The 20,006-nt window shown below is 36.7% G+C and overlaps 1 protein-coding gene across 5 annotated transcripts in view; it reads right to left on the minus strand.

Annotated features, from left to right (window-relative positions):
• The window catches only part of PHTF2 (putative homeodomain transcription factor 2), a 154,067-nt gene that overhangs the window by 116,568 nt on the left and 17,493 nt on the right, over positions 1-20,006 (minus strand). For all 5 annotated transcript variants that reach the window (XM_055085057.1, XM_028490146.2, XM_055085058.1 and 2 more), the window contains exon 2: positions 4,932-5,011. In XM_055085057.1, the coding sequence (XP_054941032.1) occupies positions 4,932-4,976 (45 nt within the window). In that variant the 5' untranslated portion in view covers positions 4,977-5,011. The remainder of the gene's footprint in view (positions 1-4,931; positions 5,012-20,006) is intronic.

Raw genomic sequence — 20,006 nt, forward strand, 5'->3', positions numbered from 1 at the left:
GCACCACAATGAAGAGTAGCCCCTGCTCACCACAACTAGAGAAAGCCCACATGCAGCAATGAGGACCCAATGCAGCCAAAAATAAATAAATAATTTTCTTCTTTTTTTTTTTTTTTTTTTTTTAAAAGGGAAATTTATTGGCTAAACAACTCAAAGGTCAGGGGTGAAGCTAATCTCAGGGGGGAATGAATCCAGGGACCAGAGCACCTGCTGGCATGTGGTTGTCTGCTTTTTCCCTATTCCTGACCACTCTCTGTGCTCTCTCATTCTCTTCTTCTAAAACTTTTTCCATGTTGTGGTAACATGCTTAGACTTTCATCCTTCTAAATGAAAGTTCCTAAATGAAAGAAGCAAAAGAGTCTTTTACAGCAGCTCTAATTAAAAACAAAACAAAACAAAAACAAAAAACTATAGAAGGACAGTTTGGGTCGTCAGATTTACCTGGACCCATCACTGTAGCCAAGGGAATGAGGTACCATTTCTGGTCTGGTCTTAGTCACATACCCACCTCTTTGGTCAGATGGAAGACGTATGTGCAGCACATACTCCTGTTGGTCATTAAAGAAACTGCAGAGTACTGACCGCCACTCTAATGTCTCATCTACTATATTCCAAGTCATAAGATGCATTACTAGTATTATTTTTAAGAGTGATACTTCATATTTATTCAACAATTCATAAACCAATTTAAAAACCTTTTTAAAAACTATATTTAAAGTTGATTCACTCCTTCATAACCCTGTGAGGCACAGAGAGGAAGCACTACCATCCTCAGATTACAAAAGAAGGAACCGAGGCTCAGAGAGGTTGAGTAACACATTCAATATTACAAGCTGATAAATGTCACAAAATCAAATACAAGTGCTCTTTCAACCATATCATACTATAAGACACAGTCGTTTAAAATTACATTAACGATTTAATGGTACCTATGAGAATATGGTTCAAGGAAAAAAAAGCTTAAAAGAGAAAATGTGGGCTTCCCTGGTGGCGCAGTGGTTGCGAGTCCGCCTGCCGATGCAGGGGACGCGGGTTCGTGCCCCGGTCCGGGAGGATCCCGCGTGCTGCGGAGCGGCTGGGCCCGTGGGCCATGGCTGCTGGGCCTGCGCGTCCGGAGCCTGTGCTCCGCAACGGAGAGGCCGCAACGGTGAGAGGCCCGCGTACCGCAAAAAAATAAAAAAATAAAAAATAAAAAATAAAGAGAAAATGTGATAAACCCATTTGTCGGAAGCTCAGTACTTCTATTTGGTAGATCTTAATTTTATATCTACTACTATAAGCATTCAGAGGCAAAAGAGCACTATACAGGAAACCACATACCATCAGAAAGCATTTCTTGGTTATCACTTAGCATGCCTTCAGCTGCAAGCAAATAAAATTAAACTTCAAGTGACTGAAAAAATAAGGGGATTTATTACCTCATACAGTAAGAAGTCCCAAGATAAGACATTTCCAGAGTTAATGAATTCCATGGCTCAAAAAGTCCTGAAAAACTCAGGATCTTTCCATCTTTCAACTCTGCCAGACTTGGCCTGTTGTCAAGCTCCCTTCTGGGGAGCAAGTTTATTACAACAGCTTCAGGCAACAGAGCTTCACCCACTAATGTCCAGAGACAGGAAACAGACCCTCTGTCTCATTCCATCTGTTTACCTATGTTAAATTAGTTAATATACATAAAGCATCTAGAAAATGCCTGGCACATAATAAATGTTATATAACTGTTAGGGAAAACACTGACTGAAACCACCCACCCTGGCCAGGCACCACAATAACCATTTGCATGTGTTATTTTACAAGCGGAGGTCCTGGTAAGGAACACGGAACTAACAAGCTACCACCAACTGGAAGAATTCGGGAAAGGTGAATAGGAGACGCCAGTCCATATGTCCTACCAATCTCCCAGAATCCTCCTCACTGGAATCCATCTTGGCCGAGTGATGCGTGTGCCACCAGGAAGGACCCTGAGTCAGAATGATTGGCCAGAGACAATCGGGAAACTAATCCCATCACCATAAAACCCAAGAGTGCAATCCACGTGACAGAGCAGTCCTCCTGGGTTCCCTTACCCTCCTGCTCTCCACCCGGGTGCCCCTTCCTAATAAAGTCTCTTGCTTTGTCAGCACGTATGTCCTCTCAGACAATTCATTTACGAGTGTTGGACAAGAGGCCACTCTTGGGCCCTGGAAGGGGTCCCTCCTGCAAGAAAAGGATTTTTTTTTATAAGCCTATATTTAAGAGGAACACAAATCTATATGACCAAAGAGCAGTGAAAGGAACACTCAGGCAGGTGATAAAAGGAAATACCAAGATGGCAGATGAGAGGCATGACTTGAGAACAATCCATCCAAGAATGGAGCAGGAGGACACAGAGTTCTAGGAGGGTCATTCCCAAGAAAGAAAAAAAAGAAATTGGTAGAATACCTGAATGTGACTGAGTACAACAAAAGTTGTTGAGTTCTGTCAGAGACTTTCAAGAACTAGAAAAACAAAGCAAAACATAAAAACTGTTGCACAGACAGGAAATATTATCACAGGCACATCTATAATGTGGGCCCCTTGCCCACTACTTTCTGGAGACAACTGAGTAGATTCTAAATAACAGTTACCACTCAGATTGCTAAACTGTATAACTATTTAGTGGCAAAGGCTAATAATCATCTTAAATTTGAAGGCTGCCTCAGAGACCCAGATTTTCCACAGTTCTTTCCCCCTTTTGTTCCCTCATGGCATTTTAGCATGGAACTAGCAGGGAGAACAGAGAGGAAGTTGTGGTATAAATATGGGTATTTGGTCACTGATTTTGGTTGTATGACTTAATTTCTTCTGCACCTTTATAACTTGGGCAAAGTAGGTATGTATAAAAAAAAAGTAAATACCATAAAAAAAAACTAAACAGTGTTATTCAACAGGGCATTATTCCATTTTTAGCAGGGAGCTCTTTTTGGTGCCCTAAGATAGCTCTATGAGGCTATCTTAGAGCACAGGTATGCAAACTAAGGCCTGTGGGCCAAATCTAACGTACTGCTGGTTTCTGTAAATTAAGTTTTATTGAAACACAGTCATGCCATTCATTTCATTCATTTACATATTATCTAAGGCTGCCTTTGTCCTGTAAGAGCAGAGTTGACTAGTTTCCACAGAGACCTATGGCCCTCAAAGCCTAAAACACTTACCACCTGATCCTTTACAGAAAAAGTCTGCCAACTCTAATTTAGAATACTGCATGATATTTTGTATCCCATTCCTACCCACAAATGTCAGTATTCCCCAAAAAGTAATTATGAAAACCCAAACTTCACACCCTATATTTGCAACCCACCCTCCCCTACTCCCTACCAGGATGAAGAGTAGCAGAACTTTGAAACACCAACTGCCTCCAGGGAGCAGAACTCAGAGGTTGGATAAGGATAGGAAAGGGCACCAATAGGGGCTGTTATTTTTGTTTTCAAAAAGTCTTGAAATACTAAATCTTTCAAAGTATTCACACGTATTCTTCAAGAAAATTAAATTTAAAATCAAAAGAAAACAACAGAGCAAATCAAATCTGGTTAATGGTTCTGGTGACTCTCTAACATAATATGTGATTATATTTGCTAGATATAATTTGTTTTATCTGTTAGGGTTGCTGTGGAGAATTTTTTGGTTGCACATATCCAAAGCTGCTAGATAGACGACCCTCAGATAAGAAGGGTGTTACTGTGCTAAAACTGAATGTGAGTAGAGTATTTCAAACTCTCCGATCTCAAGAAAGGTCAATTAATCTAACACATCCTACAAATGATCTTCAGTGAAATATTTAAACATAAAAAGTCCGATAGATAAAATGTTTAATAAATATTACTAACTCTCATAAGTAGAAATTAAGAGAAAAGCTTTCAAAGATCTATGTAGGAAAAAAATTAGTTTTCTTTAATTCAGCTTTCTTTTAAGTTGACTGGAAATTTAAAAGTAAAGATGACACTAATATAAAAACATAAAAGATTGAATTAATAGTATGATCAACATCAATACTTCCAATTCGTTACTTTACGAGAAAAATGTGATACTGTATATCTGTAGTATGTTCTACCCAGAAAAGAAATGACACATCTAAAGACAGACTGTATTCTTAGGTATGTCTAATCTTTAAAGTGTGCTACTTTACCACTTATTTACAATTTAACTAAATTTTAAAATTGTCTGATTTTCCCATACATAGGAAAAGCTTTAAATATATAATTATCTTTGTTAATAGGGACCTAATGAATAAGGCACCAAAAATGTTTTAAAATGTGAAAACAAACATAATTCACTACATAAGCTAAAAATCTAAAATACCACATAAAACAACAATACATTTTAAAGAGTGTAAACAACACTCTTCAGGAATAAACAGCTTACTGTATCTTCGAAAAAGGCATCAGAATTTGTAATTTATAAAGAAAACATTACATTGTTAAAGCTTATTTTGAAACATAGGATGACACAGCTAGTTAAGCAGTTATGATGACTATTCCTAAAACAACAAAATAAACATTTTAATATTTCAGTTTGGAAAATACAGTCTCCAAAGGTTTATTCTACTGAAAAGGTTCAACTGTTGAATTGTAACTTACAAGAAATAGACTTAAACTATAGTTTCCCTTGTTATAAAAGTATAACAGATCTGTTAACCTAGCTTTCTTCAAAAGAAATTAATGCAAGAAAAAATTTAATGCTTTCATAAAATGCTAACTGTATTCAAAATCCTGGAAATTTGGTTTATATTTTAACTGAAAATAATTAATCTAGCTACTTTGATAATGTGGAGTAAAAAGTAGAGAAAAATATTTCTAAGCACCACCTTTCTTATTTTAGCTAATACTTGACATAAATTCATCGTATTAAAAAAAAAGAGTGCGCTTTTAGAATAAAAACATTTAAAAGGTTAAAAGCTTTGACTATCAACTTACCTTCTTTTGATACCACACTATAGCATCTGTGACTTTGGACGCCATTTATTCCACTGAGATCACACATTCGTCATTTTAGGCTGTGCAAGAGAGAAAAACATACAAAGGACTTGACTTTCACCTTCTAAAAGGAGACTGAACAACATGTATACATAGCACTCTGGTTACTTGCACAGCAAGGGGTGTATGACTATACTTATATTACACACTTCCTCATTACTATTTTAGCAACAGGTTCCCTTAAGTGAACAAAAATCAGGTGCCATAAGAAAAGAAGGATCTTTCTACATGAATATAACACTTAAATTTTCTTACAAAATAGTTGAATTGTTTTTTTAAAAAATAAGCCGTTTAAATAAATTTCAGAATTTTCCAGCTTATACTGGAAATTTTTCATTTATAAATTCACATATGATAGGAATCAACCTATCTAGGAACTAGCATCAATTACTGTTGCTACAGGATGGCTTGATAGAGATTCCAAAATTTATAATCATATTTAATTTTCTCTGATACTCAGTAAACACAAAGTTGAACTAAAATCAAATAGCTGGAGAAACCTAATTAATGTATGTTAAATACTAAGCTAATATTAGAGTTAATTACACAGGAATAACTACTATTAAGGACTTCTCAGATATCACAGTTTGCAATTATTCAGAAATTTACCACAGACTGCTTCATAAGCATCTCTCTGGATACTAAACTTAATGGTTCCTTACTCCTAGAGAAAATTAATTTCAGACTGATTCCAGTTACCTCTGGAATACTTTTCTAGTCTTAATACTACACCAGCATGGAGGGCATCTCCGGCAGGTGTTAAGGATGAGCTTAAACAGGTTCAAACGCAGAATTCATTGCAGAACTCATCACAAATTAGGATCATCCAAGGCCAAACAGGATCTCAAGAAAAATCTGAGAGTAGAGCACCCTGCTCAGCCAATCCTAGCACATGCAGATCTGCAACCGGCAAGATGCTAACACTACACAGTTTGCCCAGAGTAAACAAAATACCAGAGGTTTTATACTCCATTCTTGGGAGCATATAAGGATTCAAATATAATGACAATTATTACCAGCAGGTTCAAATATTCAGATCAACTTCTAAAATTCAAGGCAGAATTTACTTACTGCCTGTATTTTTTTAACTTTTATTGAAATATAGTTGATTTACAATGTTGTGACTGCATATATTTTTGACAGTGTTAGAGACCAGATTATTTATTACCTTTCCTAAGATACTGATTTCATCTTTAACTGATCAAATTCAAGTAAACCATGTTTTGAAAACCTCATAAATTCCCTGGCATCATGGAAAGAGGAGGAGCATAGTCAAAAGATGAGGATTCAAATGGTTCCACTAATATACAATACTGAAGAAGTCACTTCACCTCTATGATCTAGTTTCTTTCACTTATAAAACAGGAGTAGCTGCACCTATCTATCCCTTATAGTTTTTGTGACTAATAAATAAGACAATATACATAAAATGGTTACCAAAGTCTAGTACATATAGATGGTCAATTATAATTATTTTATTATTAATTTTATATTTAAAAATTCCCCAATCAGCAACTGGGAAATATTTACATTTCCTTTTTTAAACATGGCAAATACGTTAGAGAAGGAAAACGTGCAATCAGTTTTTGTTGACAGTTAAAATAAAAATAGTTACCTGATTATCCTAAGATTGCAACGTCAATTCTCAACTACATACACATGGATTATTTAGAGATTTCAAAGTTCACCTCCTCTGAAGTTGCTCAGTCAGATGTGGCTACCTTTATTTCTCTTACCAGGGTTCTGGCGGGAAGCTTGTCCTTACTGACTTAAAATCTTCCATTTTTTGTTTTTCTGTCCTGGAGGCCTTTGGGAGTAATTCATTAACTTTAACCACATTTTGTCCTAGAGGTTTTACCTTGATTCGGTCAGCAGACTATTCATTACATTACACCTTCATTATAATTGTCTGTGAAGACTATTGTTTATGTTTTCCAAACTGGTTATAACTCTCCTCCCTCTCCTGTCCCCACCTTGCCAAATGCAAACTATAAAAAATGCTACAAAAAGTATGAAAACATCAATTTTTCACTTTACTGTCCCTTAATCTCACCGAATCTTTACTGCCAAAAATTCCAGCTTATCTACCAAAATAAAGATCCTCTTTCTAATCCCCAGTGGTGTAAATAATATGCATTTCATATAGAAAATGTGAAAGGATTTTTTATTCACCCAATCTATTAAATATGTAAGGTATTTAATATAATTGGGGAATATTTGAATGGTCACATATAAATAGGTTTTTTTTTTTTTTTTTTTTCCTTAAGAAAGAGCTTTGGGCTTCCCTGGTGGCCCAGTGGTTGAGCATCTGCCTGCCAATGCAGGGGACACGGGTTCGAGCCCTGGTCTGGGAAGATCCCACATGCCACGGAGCAACTGGGCCCGTGAGCCACAATTACTGAGCCTGCGCGTCAGGAGCCTGTGCTCTGCAACCGTGCACTGAAACAAGAGAGGCCACGATAGTGAGAGGCCCGCGCAGCGCAATGAAGACTGGCCCCACTTGCCACAACTAGAGAAAGCCCTTGCACAGAAATGAAGACCCAACATAGCCATAAATAAATAAGTAAATAAATTTAAAAAAAAATCAAATGTCAAAAAAAAAAAGTTCATATTTTAAAAAAAAAAGAAAAAGCTTCAGTGGAAGTGAGGAAAACAGTACCTGGTTCAAATAAAATAATCTCAAAGTTTTTTTAATATACTTTGGTTTACACCAAGCTACACTAAGAAATAAATTTCAAAAATCAACTCTAACAGTACACTAGGTACATAAAATGTTCTAAATATTTTAATTATATTCATTTGGATTTAAAGACATAAAATTTCAATCAATTTTGTTTAAAAAAAAGAAACACAACCTTTCTTCAGGTAATGGTAAGTTTTGCTCTACAAACTCATTTAACAGTTTTTCCATTGTGTCAACAACCTTTCAGTGACATGGAGTGGCTCATATCTATTTTTAAAACAGGTTTTACAGCATGCTAAGACAGATTCCTGAATCAGACATCTGACAAAGGGCAGACACATGAGTATAAACAACAAGAAATAATAAATCAACAAATGATTTCATGAATAATAAAGATTATTTCTAAAGCTTTTCCAACTTCTCTGATTCTAACTGTCCAGGAATACAGATTTATAGTCTCTTTTATCATGACAGTTCATGATAAATACTTTTCATGCTAAATTGACACTAAAATTAATTTACAGAAAAAAGTAGAATATTAAGCTTATTGGGTACCTTAAACAGAGGATCTGAATCTTTTTTGATCAAATAATTTGATAGAAAGATGATACTAAGATATAAAAATAATCCAATTGTGAAAACACAGAGCTAACCATAGGCATAGAATTTAAATATTGCCATAGACAGTTGCTCTGAGCTAATTCTCTCGATGCTGCTTTAGTCATCATACTTGTCAAAACATCTGAAATTACTTTTTTCTATGTCAAGGTCTACACAAAATGCATTTATAATGCCAAAGACTAGGATAGAGGGAAAAGATAACTATGAAGAGACAGTATGTTAAGTCTGCTTTAATAGAATCTCACTATCAGGGACTTGCCTGGTGGCGCAGTGGTTAAGAATCCACCTGCCGATGAAGGGGACACAGGTTCGAGCCCTGGTCCGGGAAGATCCCACATGTTGCGGAGCAGCTAAGCCCATGCACCACAACTACCGAGCCTGTGCTCTAGAGCCCGTGCTCTGCAACAAGAGAAGCCACCACAATGAGAAGCCCGCACACCGCAACGAAGAGTAGCCCCCGCTCGCCACAACTAGAGAAAGCCCGCGCGCAGCAACGAACACCCAAAGCAGCCAAAAATAAATAAAACTCTAAAAAAAAAATCTCACTATCAAATACCCACAAGTATTCTTTGCAGAGATATAGCCAAAGAAAAATCAAGTTTTTAACCATTCCTTAGTTAGAAAAAAAAAAAAATCAGTCTATGGAATACTAATGTTACAATGTACTTCTCTCGTAATTCTAAAACAAATTTCTCTGTTCCAGCATGACTCTCACTACTCTCAGAAAATAATTTATGCACACCTCTGACACTTCACTTGCGCTGTAATTCTCATTCCTTTTCTCCACTCATCCATCCTTCTAGGTCAGTTCAAATCCTACTTTCCTCTAAGATGAAGCTAGCTTTCTGTAAGTGTTCATTTGGACTAAAAAATGTTGAAGCTGGATGTCTCTTCCAGCACTGATTTGTACTAATAAATCTGGTATTTAAATAAAAATGTAAAGCAATATAGCCACACATGTCATTCAATCATATGTAAACACTCTTAAGGAAAAAAAGAGGCATCCTTCTTCCTTTGTGTCTCACTAAGTACCCAACACATTATAATATGCAGAAGAGGAAGGAGAGCAGAGAAAAAGCAATGATTAAGCATCAGGAGAAATGGGTTCTAGATTCAAGTTCTGACACTAAGAGCTAGGGCTTTTGAATTAGTTACTGAGTTCTCTAGGCCTTAGTTTCTCACCAGTGCCATCTAGTCAAATATTCCACAACTCAATAACGGTTAAATAAAAATTCAAATAATGTACAGGAGTTCCTCTGAATTCCTTTACTAACACACGCAAAAATATTAACAGTAGTTACATCAGTGATACATATTTGGAATCTCATTATTATGCTATTCAGCAACCTTGTGTCACTCCCCACTGCACTTAGAATTGTGTTTAGACCCTCTAAGGTCTCACACTAACCTACTTACCCAACATTATTGCTCATCATCTTCTCATACATCTGTTTCAATCATACCACACTTCCTACACTTTTCTACCTCTGTACCAAAATTAACACTTCTTCTCTTTCCAAAACAAGGAAGATTTCAAGAAGGCCTCCTAAATTCTACTTTCTCTATAAGTTTCTCCCAAATTCCTCCATTAAATACTTCTCATCCTGTTCTGTATTCCCCTTACACTTAGTATGTTCTGTTTTGTACAGACTTTTGTATACTTGTCTGTATATGTGCCCCTACCACTATCCATAAGTTCTTTGAGAGCAGTCCAATGTCTTTACTACCTCAGAACTCTCCGATAGCTTTTTGTATGTATTAAGCACAAATGTTTACAAACCAAATTAAACAGTTGCCAACCAAAGTATTGGTACCATCACAGATGAATGAATTAATTTTTCTATCAACTGAAAAAAAAAAAAAGAAAAAAGCACAACAATGCGAGTGGTCAGTTAAGTTTTTTTGGGGGCAAAATGAGGACTCCAGCCTGGAAGACTAGCCTCTCACAAAGCTCTGAGGACCTGCTCCGAAAAGGGAGGGGGCGAGGTCGGTATATATGTGATTTTAGTAAAGGTGGGGATACATGCAATTAATCACACATTTTGGCAGAAGGTTGCTACTAGTCACAAGAAGACCGCTGCTAGTCACGAGGAGCAGATGTCTCCCTGAATGATTTTAGTGCTTTTCCAGATATGAAAGTATACAAGAAATTGGGCTCATAAAATCTTCTGAAAATATCTAACTATATGAAGGCCTGTACTGCCAGCTTTTCCGAGAGCACAGAGTGCCTCATTCCTGATCTCCACAATCTCCACCCTGAACTCCTTTCGGGGCGTGTTGAAGGTCAGCGACCACAGTGGCTAACAACTTCATTCTTGTAGTGCCAGATGGAGAGTGACAATTTTTAGTTGGCAGGCCAGAAATTAAAAACTCTACCTGTCAAACTTCTGCACTACCCTGACACGCATATAAACATAGAAACATACTCTTCCCTAATACTAAAAGGTCCAAAAACATTGTGAAGTTTAATATGGCTGGTTTATTTGCTGACATGTCATTCAATCAACAAATATATAAGGATTTGCAGACCTATAAAGTACAATGAACAGGAGTAAAAGTCAAACCTGCCAAGTCTAGTCTACCTCTATTCCTAAATGCTAAAGTAAAGTTATATATAACTCAGTTGCCTCCTCCAAGGCTAAAATAAGCAATTTTTAGACTTCAGAAACTAGGAACAAAGCTATTCTGTCCTTAAAAAGGTAATAAACACTAAGGTTCAAACCAAATTTTTTCATACTGATACTGAAGTTAAAAAAAAAAAGTGAAATTCTGGTAGGAGGAGCCTGGTGTGGACGGAAGGAAACCTACTAGTTTCAGGGTTGCTATTTTCTAATCATATGACCTATAAATTGTTACAATTTCTTGAAAACTTACAAAATTCTTCATCTGAAACAGGATTTTATTTCATGGAAATGTTGTGAAGAATAAATACCACAAACTATATGCTTAAAGTCATTTCCAATCTTAGGCTAGAAAAATCAAATGCAAAATGAGGTCTAAGAGGTATACACTTTCTATTATACCAGTTCATAAAAGGAATATTTGTAACTCTTATTTTCCTGCATGGAACCAACACATAGTCTGTGTATTTAAGGGCTAGAGGATAACACCTAACCTAAGAAGAAAAATTACAGCCAAGTAACTTCTGCGTAAATCTGTATTTACAAAAACATGTTGTACTATTGTGAAATCTAAGAGAATAACTAGAGTTATAATCTTAATACCCACAAAACCCTCTGTAGAACTTCCTGATGTGTACAGCCAACCCACCCTGTATGTCCTTTAAAAGCAGCTCTTTGAATTTCAAGTTTCTTAACTTTAGCATGTACCCACAAAATCTCTACCAGTAGCATTCCTTAGGGCTTTTTTTTTTTTAAACACTTAAAAGGTCCTTCAAATACTTAATTGATAGTGTATTGTGTAAGTGATTCTTGTTTTGACAGTTGTGCCATTTGGAAAAATCAATAATGAAATACAATCTAAATGGTTTAACTTCCTCATTTACTCAAGAAATTTTTTTACATCAACTGTTCAGTCATCATTCAAATATGGATATGTTATTAGAGGCCTCTAGTAAAAACATTAACTAAATTAGTGTTCCAGGTACTCCATAACAAAATGATAATGCATGAAATGATAATCAAATGGTTTAAAGATTTAATAGATTGTCAAAATGAATTTAGATTAAAAATTGCTACCTATACCTCATTAAAAATACCATGAATAAAATTTGAAAAACACTACTTTAGAGATGTTTCAGCCAGTATGTGATAAATAAATTAATAAATATTAATATAGATATTAATTAAAATTAATACATTAATAAAAATATTTATTTACTGAACACTTACTAATATTGCACTGTTTAGGCACTAAGGTCACAACAGTGAACAAGAAACAAGGTCCCTGCCATGCCGAAACTTACAATGCAGAAAGAGAAGATAGAAAATGAACAGCAAACAATATAATTTTGTGTTGAGGTGGTACTATCAAGGAAATAAACTGGGAGATATAGTTGGGATGGAGTGGGGTACTTTTGGAAAAGATAGCCAAAGAAGTCCCCTCTGAGATGACACGTGAATTGAGATGTGAAGGATGAGAAAGAACAGCCAGCTGTGCTAAGAACTGAGGGAGGACGTTCTGAGCAGAGGGAACAGTAAACACCAAGACCTTGAGGTGGGAATGAGCTCAGAATTTGTAAAGAACAGAAAGGAAGCTTACTTATGGGTAAAATCAACAAGATCTAGAAATGGACTAGGATGGGGCAGGTTGGGGGAGGGATTAGGGAGAGGAATCTAGGTTTTGGGTTTGAACCATTTTTCTGAGATGGATGCATATTTTTTTAAAAAAAGGTTTATGAACAACATTGTAAAGTAACTATACTCCAATAAAAATTAATTTTTAAAAATGTTTATGAAAGTAATACAAAAAAATAGTTTTAGATCTGTTAAGGTGACAATACCTATTTGACATAAAAATAAAGATGTCAAACAAGTAGTTACATACTTGAGTCTGAGCTCAAGATAAAGATGGAGATATGAGTATAGAAGCCATGAACACATAGTCAATATTTAAAATCAGAGGTGGGTTACACAGGTATATGCATTTGTCAGAACTAAAGTATACTTAAGACCTGTGCTCAGAGATGACTTCAATAAAATCACGTGACTGACATATCATAAGAAGAGTATAATTAGAGAAGAAAAGGGTTCAGCCTCAAGTCGATTACTATTCAGAGAAGTGAAACAAGAGAGGCCAACAACAGAAAATGAGTAGAAAGAAAGCAGGTGAGTGTGATGTCACAGAATCCAGGAGAGGAGGGTCTTTTACAAAGGAGTAGGCTGCTAACAGATCATTGGATTAAACAAAACAGAGGTTAGAATGAACTTGGGAGGAGCAATTTAAATGGAATGGAGGAGACAGAAGTCAAGGTGAAATGAGAAGAAGAAAGGGCTGATAAAGAAGAGGACACCTGTAAAAAAAATCACCAAAGATCGCTAATTGACTCCCATTATCCCATCCTCCTTTTCCTTTTGCAACCATTTTGCTGGACACATTGTTGCCCAAAATAAAGACCTTTCCTAAGCCAGGTGTGGCTGTGACTATGTTCTGGTCCAGATACAGCGGTGTTAGGTGGAACTTCCAAGTTAGGCCCCTTAAAAGAATCTCACTCAGTTGGAGAAAGCCCTTGGTTCTTTCCCCCCTTTCCATTTCCTGCTCCCTGGAATGCTGTTTTAATGGCCAAAGCTCCAGCAGCCACCATGGACAGTGATATTGAGACCAGAAGCCAGGTGTATTCATAGATAGGAAGGAACCTAGGTTGCCGGATGAAGCCACCTTACCAGTTCTGACTGTCTACCTCCATATTTCTTGTATCCAAGATTATAAATCCTTATAGTTTTAGCGATTGTTATTAGCAGCCAAACCAAATCTGATACTGCTGAGTATGATACTTACGATATATACTTTTTTTGCCATCAAAACTTTGTAAATATTGTTCAAATGTCTTTTGGAATTGTACGTAACTGAGAAGTTTGCAGTCAGCTAGATTTCCCCCCCCAACACCACATACAGGTCAGGTTTTCTTTTTAGCCAGGATGCCAAAATAATTCTCTGCTTATTTCTGAAGTTACTAACTACTAGGGTGTAGTCATTTTTCAACATTTCACAATTTTTTTTCCTGGTGTTCAGAGCCTTTCAACCTGCAAATGTAATTTTTGCATGATATTTCTGAAATCTTTTTCTGTTTCATTTGGTGGAGTCTCTATTCCAGGGGTACAAGTTATGCTTAGGTAGGATAGTCTTATTGTCTTTTCATGGTCATTTCTTTCATTTATTTTTTTCCTGTAGTGTATTTGTAGAGTTGCCATGCCACCTTTCAAAAAAATCTTGATCGTGTTTAACATGAGGAGTGCTACACTGAGCTCCTATTAACTTTGATATCTAATGGGTTCTCCTTGACAACTTCAACATCCTTTTTACCTTAGCTGGGAACATTTTTATTTCTATGCACACATGTCCATGCACACACCACACACAAACTTCAATTTGAGATCTGGATACTGCTTTTAATCGATTTTTCTATAACCCATCAATGCAGGAAATGGACAAAGAAAGCTAAGTTTGGACTGAGTACAGCCACTGCTGAAACATCATTAAGTGTCCTATACCAGGATCCATCCCCCCAGTCAGAGGGCTATCCTACCTTCATGGGCTTTGGTTCTTGCCCTTAACAAGAGTACCTTTCAAAATGTCAATGCTCCTTGACAGTGTGAGGCTCAGCATTAGTATGCGGGTCTTCTCAAGGATTTTTCGTTGACTTTTTGCTTCCTACTCATCTCTTAGATCTGCTTCCCTGGAGAGTGTTAGGATACTTCCTGTTTTACAGGCCTCATCTTTCCTTAGTCTGGCTTCTGGGATATGGAGCTGGAATTATAAACCTTGACAGATACACCAAGTATCTTCTCATTCTTTCCTGGCCTCCACTTTTTGAAGTATTTGGCATAAGGTTGCACATACCCCTGTCTCGTGCGCTTCTGTTCCATTTTTTGCCCTCTCCTTCCCCCACCCACTTTTTCCTATTTTCATCTGGTTTTTAGTGAAGGGAAAATTCTGTGATTCTACTTCATTTTTACTCATAAATACCTAAATTTATTTTTTAACATTTATTTTTTAAGTGCTAATGACAATCTTTTGAGTTACTGACTCAACTGAAAAGCAAAATTTAAATATTCTAAAATAGGATTCTAAACTAACAACAGCTGCAATTTTACTTCTGTTATTTCTAACAGAGGGAAGTAAAGGGAAGACACCCAGTTTCAATTCTTTTTATAAATACAAGATACTAAACAGAAAATACAGAACCAAGCTTAAGCTCTTCTGTGAACCTGTTACAACTACCTAAAGGGAAAACAAAGCTAAAATGCATTTTTCCTCCTCAAATCTACTATTCTTTTACTATCTACTCAATTTGGTACTTAAGCAAGGAAACCTAGAATCTTTGTCTCCTTCCCTTTCCCAACACCACCAATTCTCTACCTGGCACACAGGAATCATTCAATAAATATGAAGGAATAAATCAATGCATCTACCTGTCACACTGCCAAAACACCTCTCATATAACCCCTCCCTGGCCCCACTACCACAGATCTAGTGCAAGCCCATATTATCTATTACCAGGACTACTCTTACAGTCTCTTATTATTTCTTCACTTTCACCATTTATCTTTCTAAAATACTGACCTCATCATGTTTCTCTCCTTCTTAAAAATCTCTAATGATTTCCTATTACCTAAGAAAAGAGTTTAATCAGCATAGTATACAAAAGACCCTTCTTTTACAACCTTATCATAGATTCACTGCTTTTATAATCAGTAGCATCCATCATCTCTACCTTCTTCCACACACAACCTACCCACTCCAATCTGCCATCCATATACATATCCTACAGTCAGGCCATGTGGGTTACCAAATATATTTTCATGCTTGCCTTCTAGACCTGGTGATAATTCCTCTGTCTAAAATGACTTTCTCCTTGTTCTGACCTATTTGACAAGTTACTTTGGATTCTTCTAGGCCCAGATCATCACAGTAAATTAAATTGTAAGAACATATAAGGAATGGTATGCAAGTGACTTAATTACTTAAAGAGTAATTTAAGATTTAAATATTTCAAACCACCAGGAAAAAAATGGTAGACTAAACACAGACATCTAACAACTTCACTCCCTTACAATAAGTAACTGAAACTACAGCAAAACCATACACATATAAGAAATGAGCTTGGAATTAGTTCTAAGAAGGTGGATGGAGGGTTAATGGTGAAATAGAAATGAGAACCAAATTGTGTCCCCTGGGTTTTCTTCCCCCATGTTATAGTGGCCAATTTAAAATTAAGACATATGGCTTTATACCAGATAACTTCTTATGGGACAAGTGAACTATTCTTGGAAACTGAGTCATTTTAAAAATAATGAACATATGGTTGGTCATCAAATCTCACTATTTCATGTAATACCATTATTAATATGTCCAGATCATCAATTCAAGGCTAATAAAAATGAAGTTTGGGGGTTGGGCTGCATATTACTACTAACTACCAAGACAACTGGCCCAAGCTGCCTGGAAACTCAGGAATGCAACACAATTTAATAGCCACTACACTGATAACATTCTTCTAACCTGAGGGAATTTTCTATAAATCAGGAAACCAACACTTCAATTTCTAGCTCATTCAAATCCATACCACAGAGGAAAGTACTTTCTAAATGTACTACACCTACTATTTAACCAGAATCATGAGCTCAACTATGTATAGCTTATTCTTTTCACTGTTGCCTAATGTCTTCAACTATACAGTACTATGCCATTTTATATAAAGGACTTGAGCACCAGAGGATTTTGGTATCCCCAGTGGGGGGTCCCGGAACCAATCCCTGCAGGTACCGAGGGATGACTCTATAAGACACAAGGTATGTGCTCAGCAAATGCAACTATTCCATTTCTCTTCTCCCCTTCACAGCAAAATTTTGCCATCTTCTCCAATTTCTCCACTTCCTCTCTTCAATCCAATCATGCCTTTACTCCCCGCACTCTCCTGAAAGTTCTCTTTAAGGACACGAATAAATTCAGGTTGCTAAATCCAATGGTCAGGTCTCAGTTGCTCATACGACACAGCTGACTATGCTTCCGCCTCGTGGAACACTATTCACTTAGCTTCTAGGAAACCACTCTCTTGGGTTTGCTCCTAACTTTCTGGCTACTCCTCAGTTTCTTTGCTGGCTCCTGTCTTCTCCCTGAGCTCAGTCCCTGATATTTTCTGTCTTCACTCAGTCCCTTGGTGATCGCTTCAAAATATCTTAGTTTAAATACCATGTGTAGGGCTTCCCTGGTGGCGCAGTGGTTGCGCGTCCGCCTGCCGATGCAGGGGAACCGGGTGAGCCATGGCCGCTGAGCCTGCGCGTCCGGAGCCTGTGCTCCGCAACGGGAGAGGCCACAACAGTGAGAGGCCCGCATACCCCCCAAAAAAAAAAAAAAAAAAAAAAAAATACCATGTGTATGTAATGACCACTATATATGTAGATTACATCTCTAGTCTAACCTGTCCCCTAAATCCACTACATTAGAAAAAGTCAAACAAGTTTTCTTTGGACTTCCCACAGCCTACTATTATAAATATACAAGAGGAAACTATGTATACATTATTTCTTACATATATTTAGACTAGAACCCTTACCTCATGATGCATCTCATGAGACATACAATTAACTAAGCCACTAAATACAGCATACTGAGACATCTTTCAAGTAGTTCCAACTTCTCACAGCACAAATTAACGATACGAAAATGGGCAAACTTTTCTTCTGATTGAAGAGAGGTAATAACTGAGTTCGAGGCTTTTTTCAAGGCAGTTCACTCCATTAGAAGAGAGCTTGCCTCAAAAATGTCCTTATTCAGAGATAAATTGGTGTCTCTCTTAAATTCCATTCACCTGTATTAGTTATATACTCTAAACGGGCACAGAATAAATTTACATCTTCTGCCTTCACATAAAATAATATAGTAAGTAGATGCTGTTGTAATCTCTCCTTTTTCCAGATTAAATATTCCTAGCTCCTTCAACTGTTCTTCACATAACATGCCTTTCAAAACTCTCACTATCCAGGTCATCTTCCTTATCAGATAAGATCTAAATTCCTGGAATCTAGCTGGCCAACAAAACAACCTATTTGAAGAATGCAAAACACTGTGGACTTATAACTTCTACTAATAGGGACATGATCACTTGGTCATGCAGCCTAAGAATATATTCACTTTTTAAATTTTTAGCAGTCATGACACTGGTTAACTTAATAATCCTTTCTAAAAAATATAGGTGTATTACACACATCCACACACGTAGATGCTCACACATATACAATGCACTTAGCTATATCCACTAAGAGGGCCTAGACACAATGATTCCTCAGTAGCAATAAGCACATCTAACAACCAAGTCTCTAAATACTATTCTACAGTAAAGAATCAAGGCTCCTTAGAGAAATGTCTGATTCCAGGGCTGGCATAGAGACAGTGCAAGATGATCCTGGAACAACGTGTTGGGTCAGAAATTAAAGTGCTCAAAGAAAAATAGGGACAGTGTCAGAAGAATGAAATAAGAATCAGGGCTTCCCTGGTGGCACAGTGGTTAAGAATCCGCCTGCCAATGCAGGGGACATGAGTTCTTTCCCGGTCCGGGAAGATCCCACATGCCACAGAGCAACTAAGCCCGTGCACCACAACTACTGAGCCGGTGCTCTAGAACCCACGAGCCACAGCTACTGAGCCTGTGTGCCACAACTACTGAAGCCCGCACGCCTAGAGCTCATGCTCCGCGACAAAAGAAGCCACCGCAACGAGAAGCCTGCACACTGTAACGAAGAGTAGCCCCCGCTCGCTGCAACTAGAGAAAGCCCACACGCAGCAATGAAGACCCAATGCAGCCAAAAATAAAATAAATTTTTAAAAAAAGAATTAAAAAAAAAAATCAATGAGCCTATACTGATACAAATGAATGAATGCATGAATGAATAAATAAATAAGAGAAGGAAGCTTTCTTTGTAGCAGGAAGCCTTCTTTGTACCAGGAAGCCAGCTAATAAACACGAAAGAAATTGGTGAAATGGGAAAAAAAAAGATCACTATCTGGCAACCATCTTTTTTTCCCCAATGTTAGTGAGATATAATTGACATAACATTGCATAAGTTTAAGTCGTAGAACATAATGATTTGATATATGTATATACTGCAAAATGATTACCGCAATAAGTTAACAACCATTACCTCACAGTTACATAGTTTTTCCCTTGTGATGAGAACTTTTAAGCAACCATCTTGAAAACTGATTTGTACAATAATCATCAATAGATATTAAAGCCAATGGTAAGTTTGAGAGTAATAGGATATTTACATAATCAAACTATCTCTCCACAAGGTACTTAATAGTTACAAGGAGTGAAATAATGACTTAGCTTTGGAGAAACCTGGCAGATACCTTCTTAACTAAATGATCAAAGTTATCATCATCAGTAATAGAAGAAACTGCAGCATTTGCTTCTTGATATAATGTACTGGAAGAACATTATGTCTGTGATATTCCTGCCAAAAGTATATAACCTGACTCTAGTCTTGAGAAAAAAATCAACCAAACTAAAATTGAAGGACATTTAGCAAAATAACTGGCCTCAACACTTTAAAAAATGTCGATATCATGACATATAAACATAGCTCTACAACTATTCCAGCTTAAAGTAAATTAGAGAGACATGACAACTAAAGGCAGGATGTGATCCTGGATTTTCTCTTGCCATAATGGAAAGTACTGTGACAATTGGTGAAATGTGAATAATATCTGAAGATTAGATAATACTATTGTATCAAAGTTAATTTCCTGATTTTTGATCATCATACTTTGCTTACGTAGGAGAATGACCTTGTTTATAGGAAATAAAACTGAGGTTCACATAGTTAATGGAGTATCAAGACTCAAATGAGTCAGGAAAAAAGTAATGTATATCTGTATATATAAAAATAAGGATAAAGCAAATGTAGTAAAATGTTTAATATTTGGTTAATCTCTGAAGCGTATACAGGAATTCTTTTAACTTTTTTTTTTTTTTTTTTGAGGTACGCAGGCCTCTCACTGCTGTGGCCTCTCCCGTTGCGGAGCACAGG

This window comes from Physeter macrocephalus, chromosome 5, assembly GCF_002837175.3.
Source record: "Physeter macrocephalus isolate SW-GA chromosome 5, ASM283717v5, whole genome shotgun sequence".
Taxonomy (NCBI): Eukaryota; Metazoa; Chordata; class Mammalia; order Artiodactyla; family Physeteridae; genus Physeter; species Physeter macrocephalus.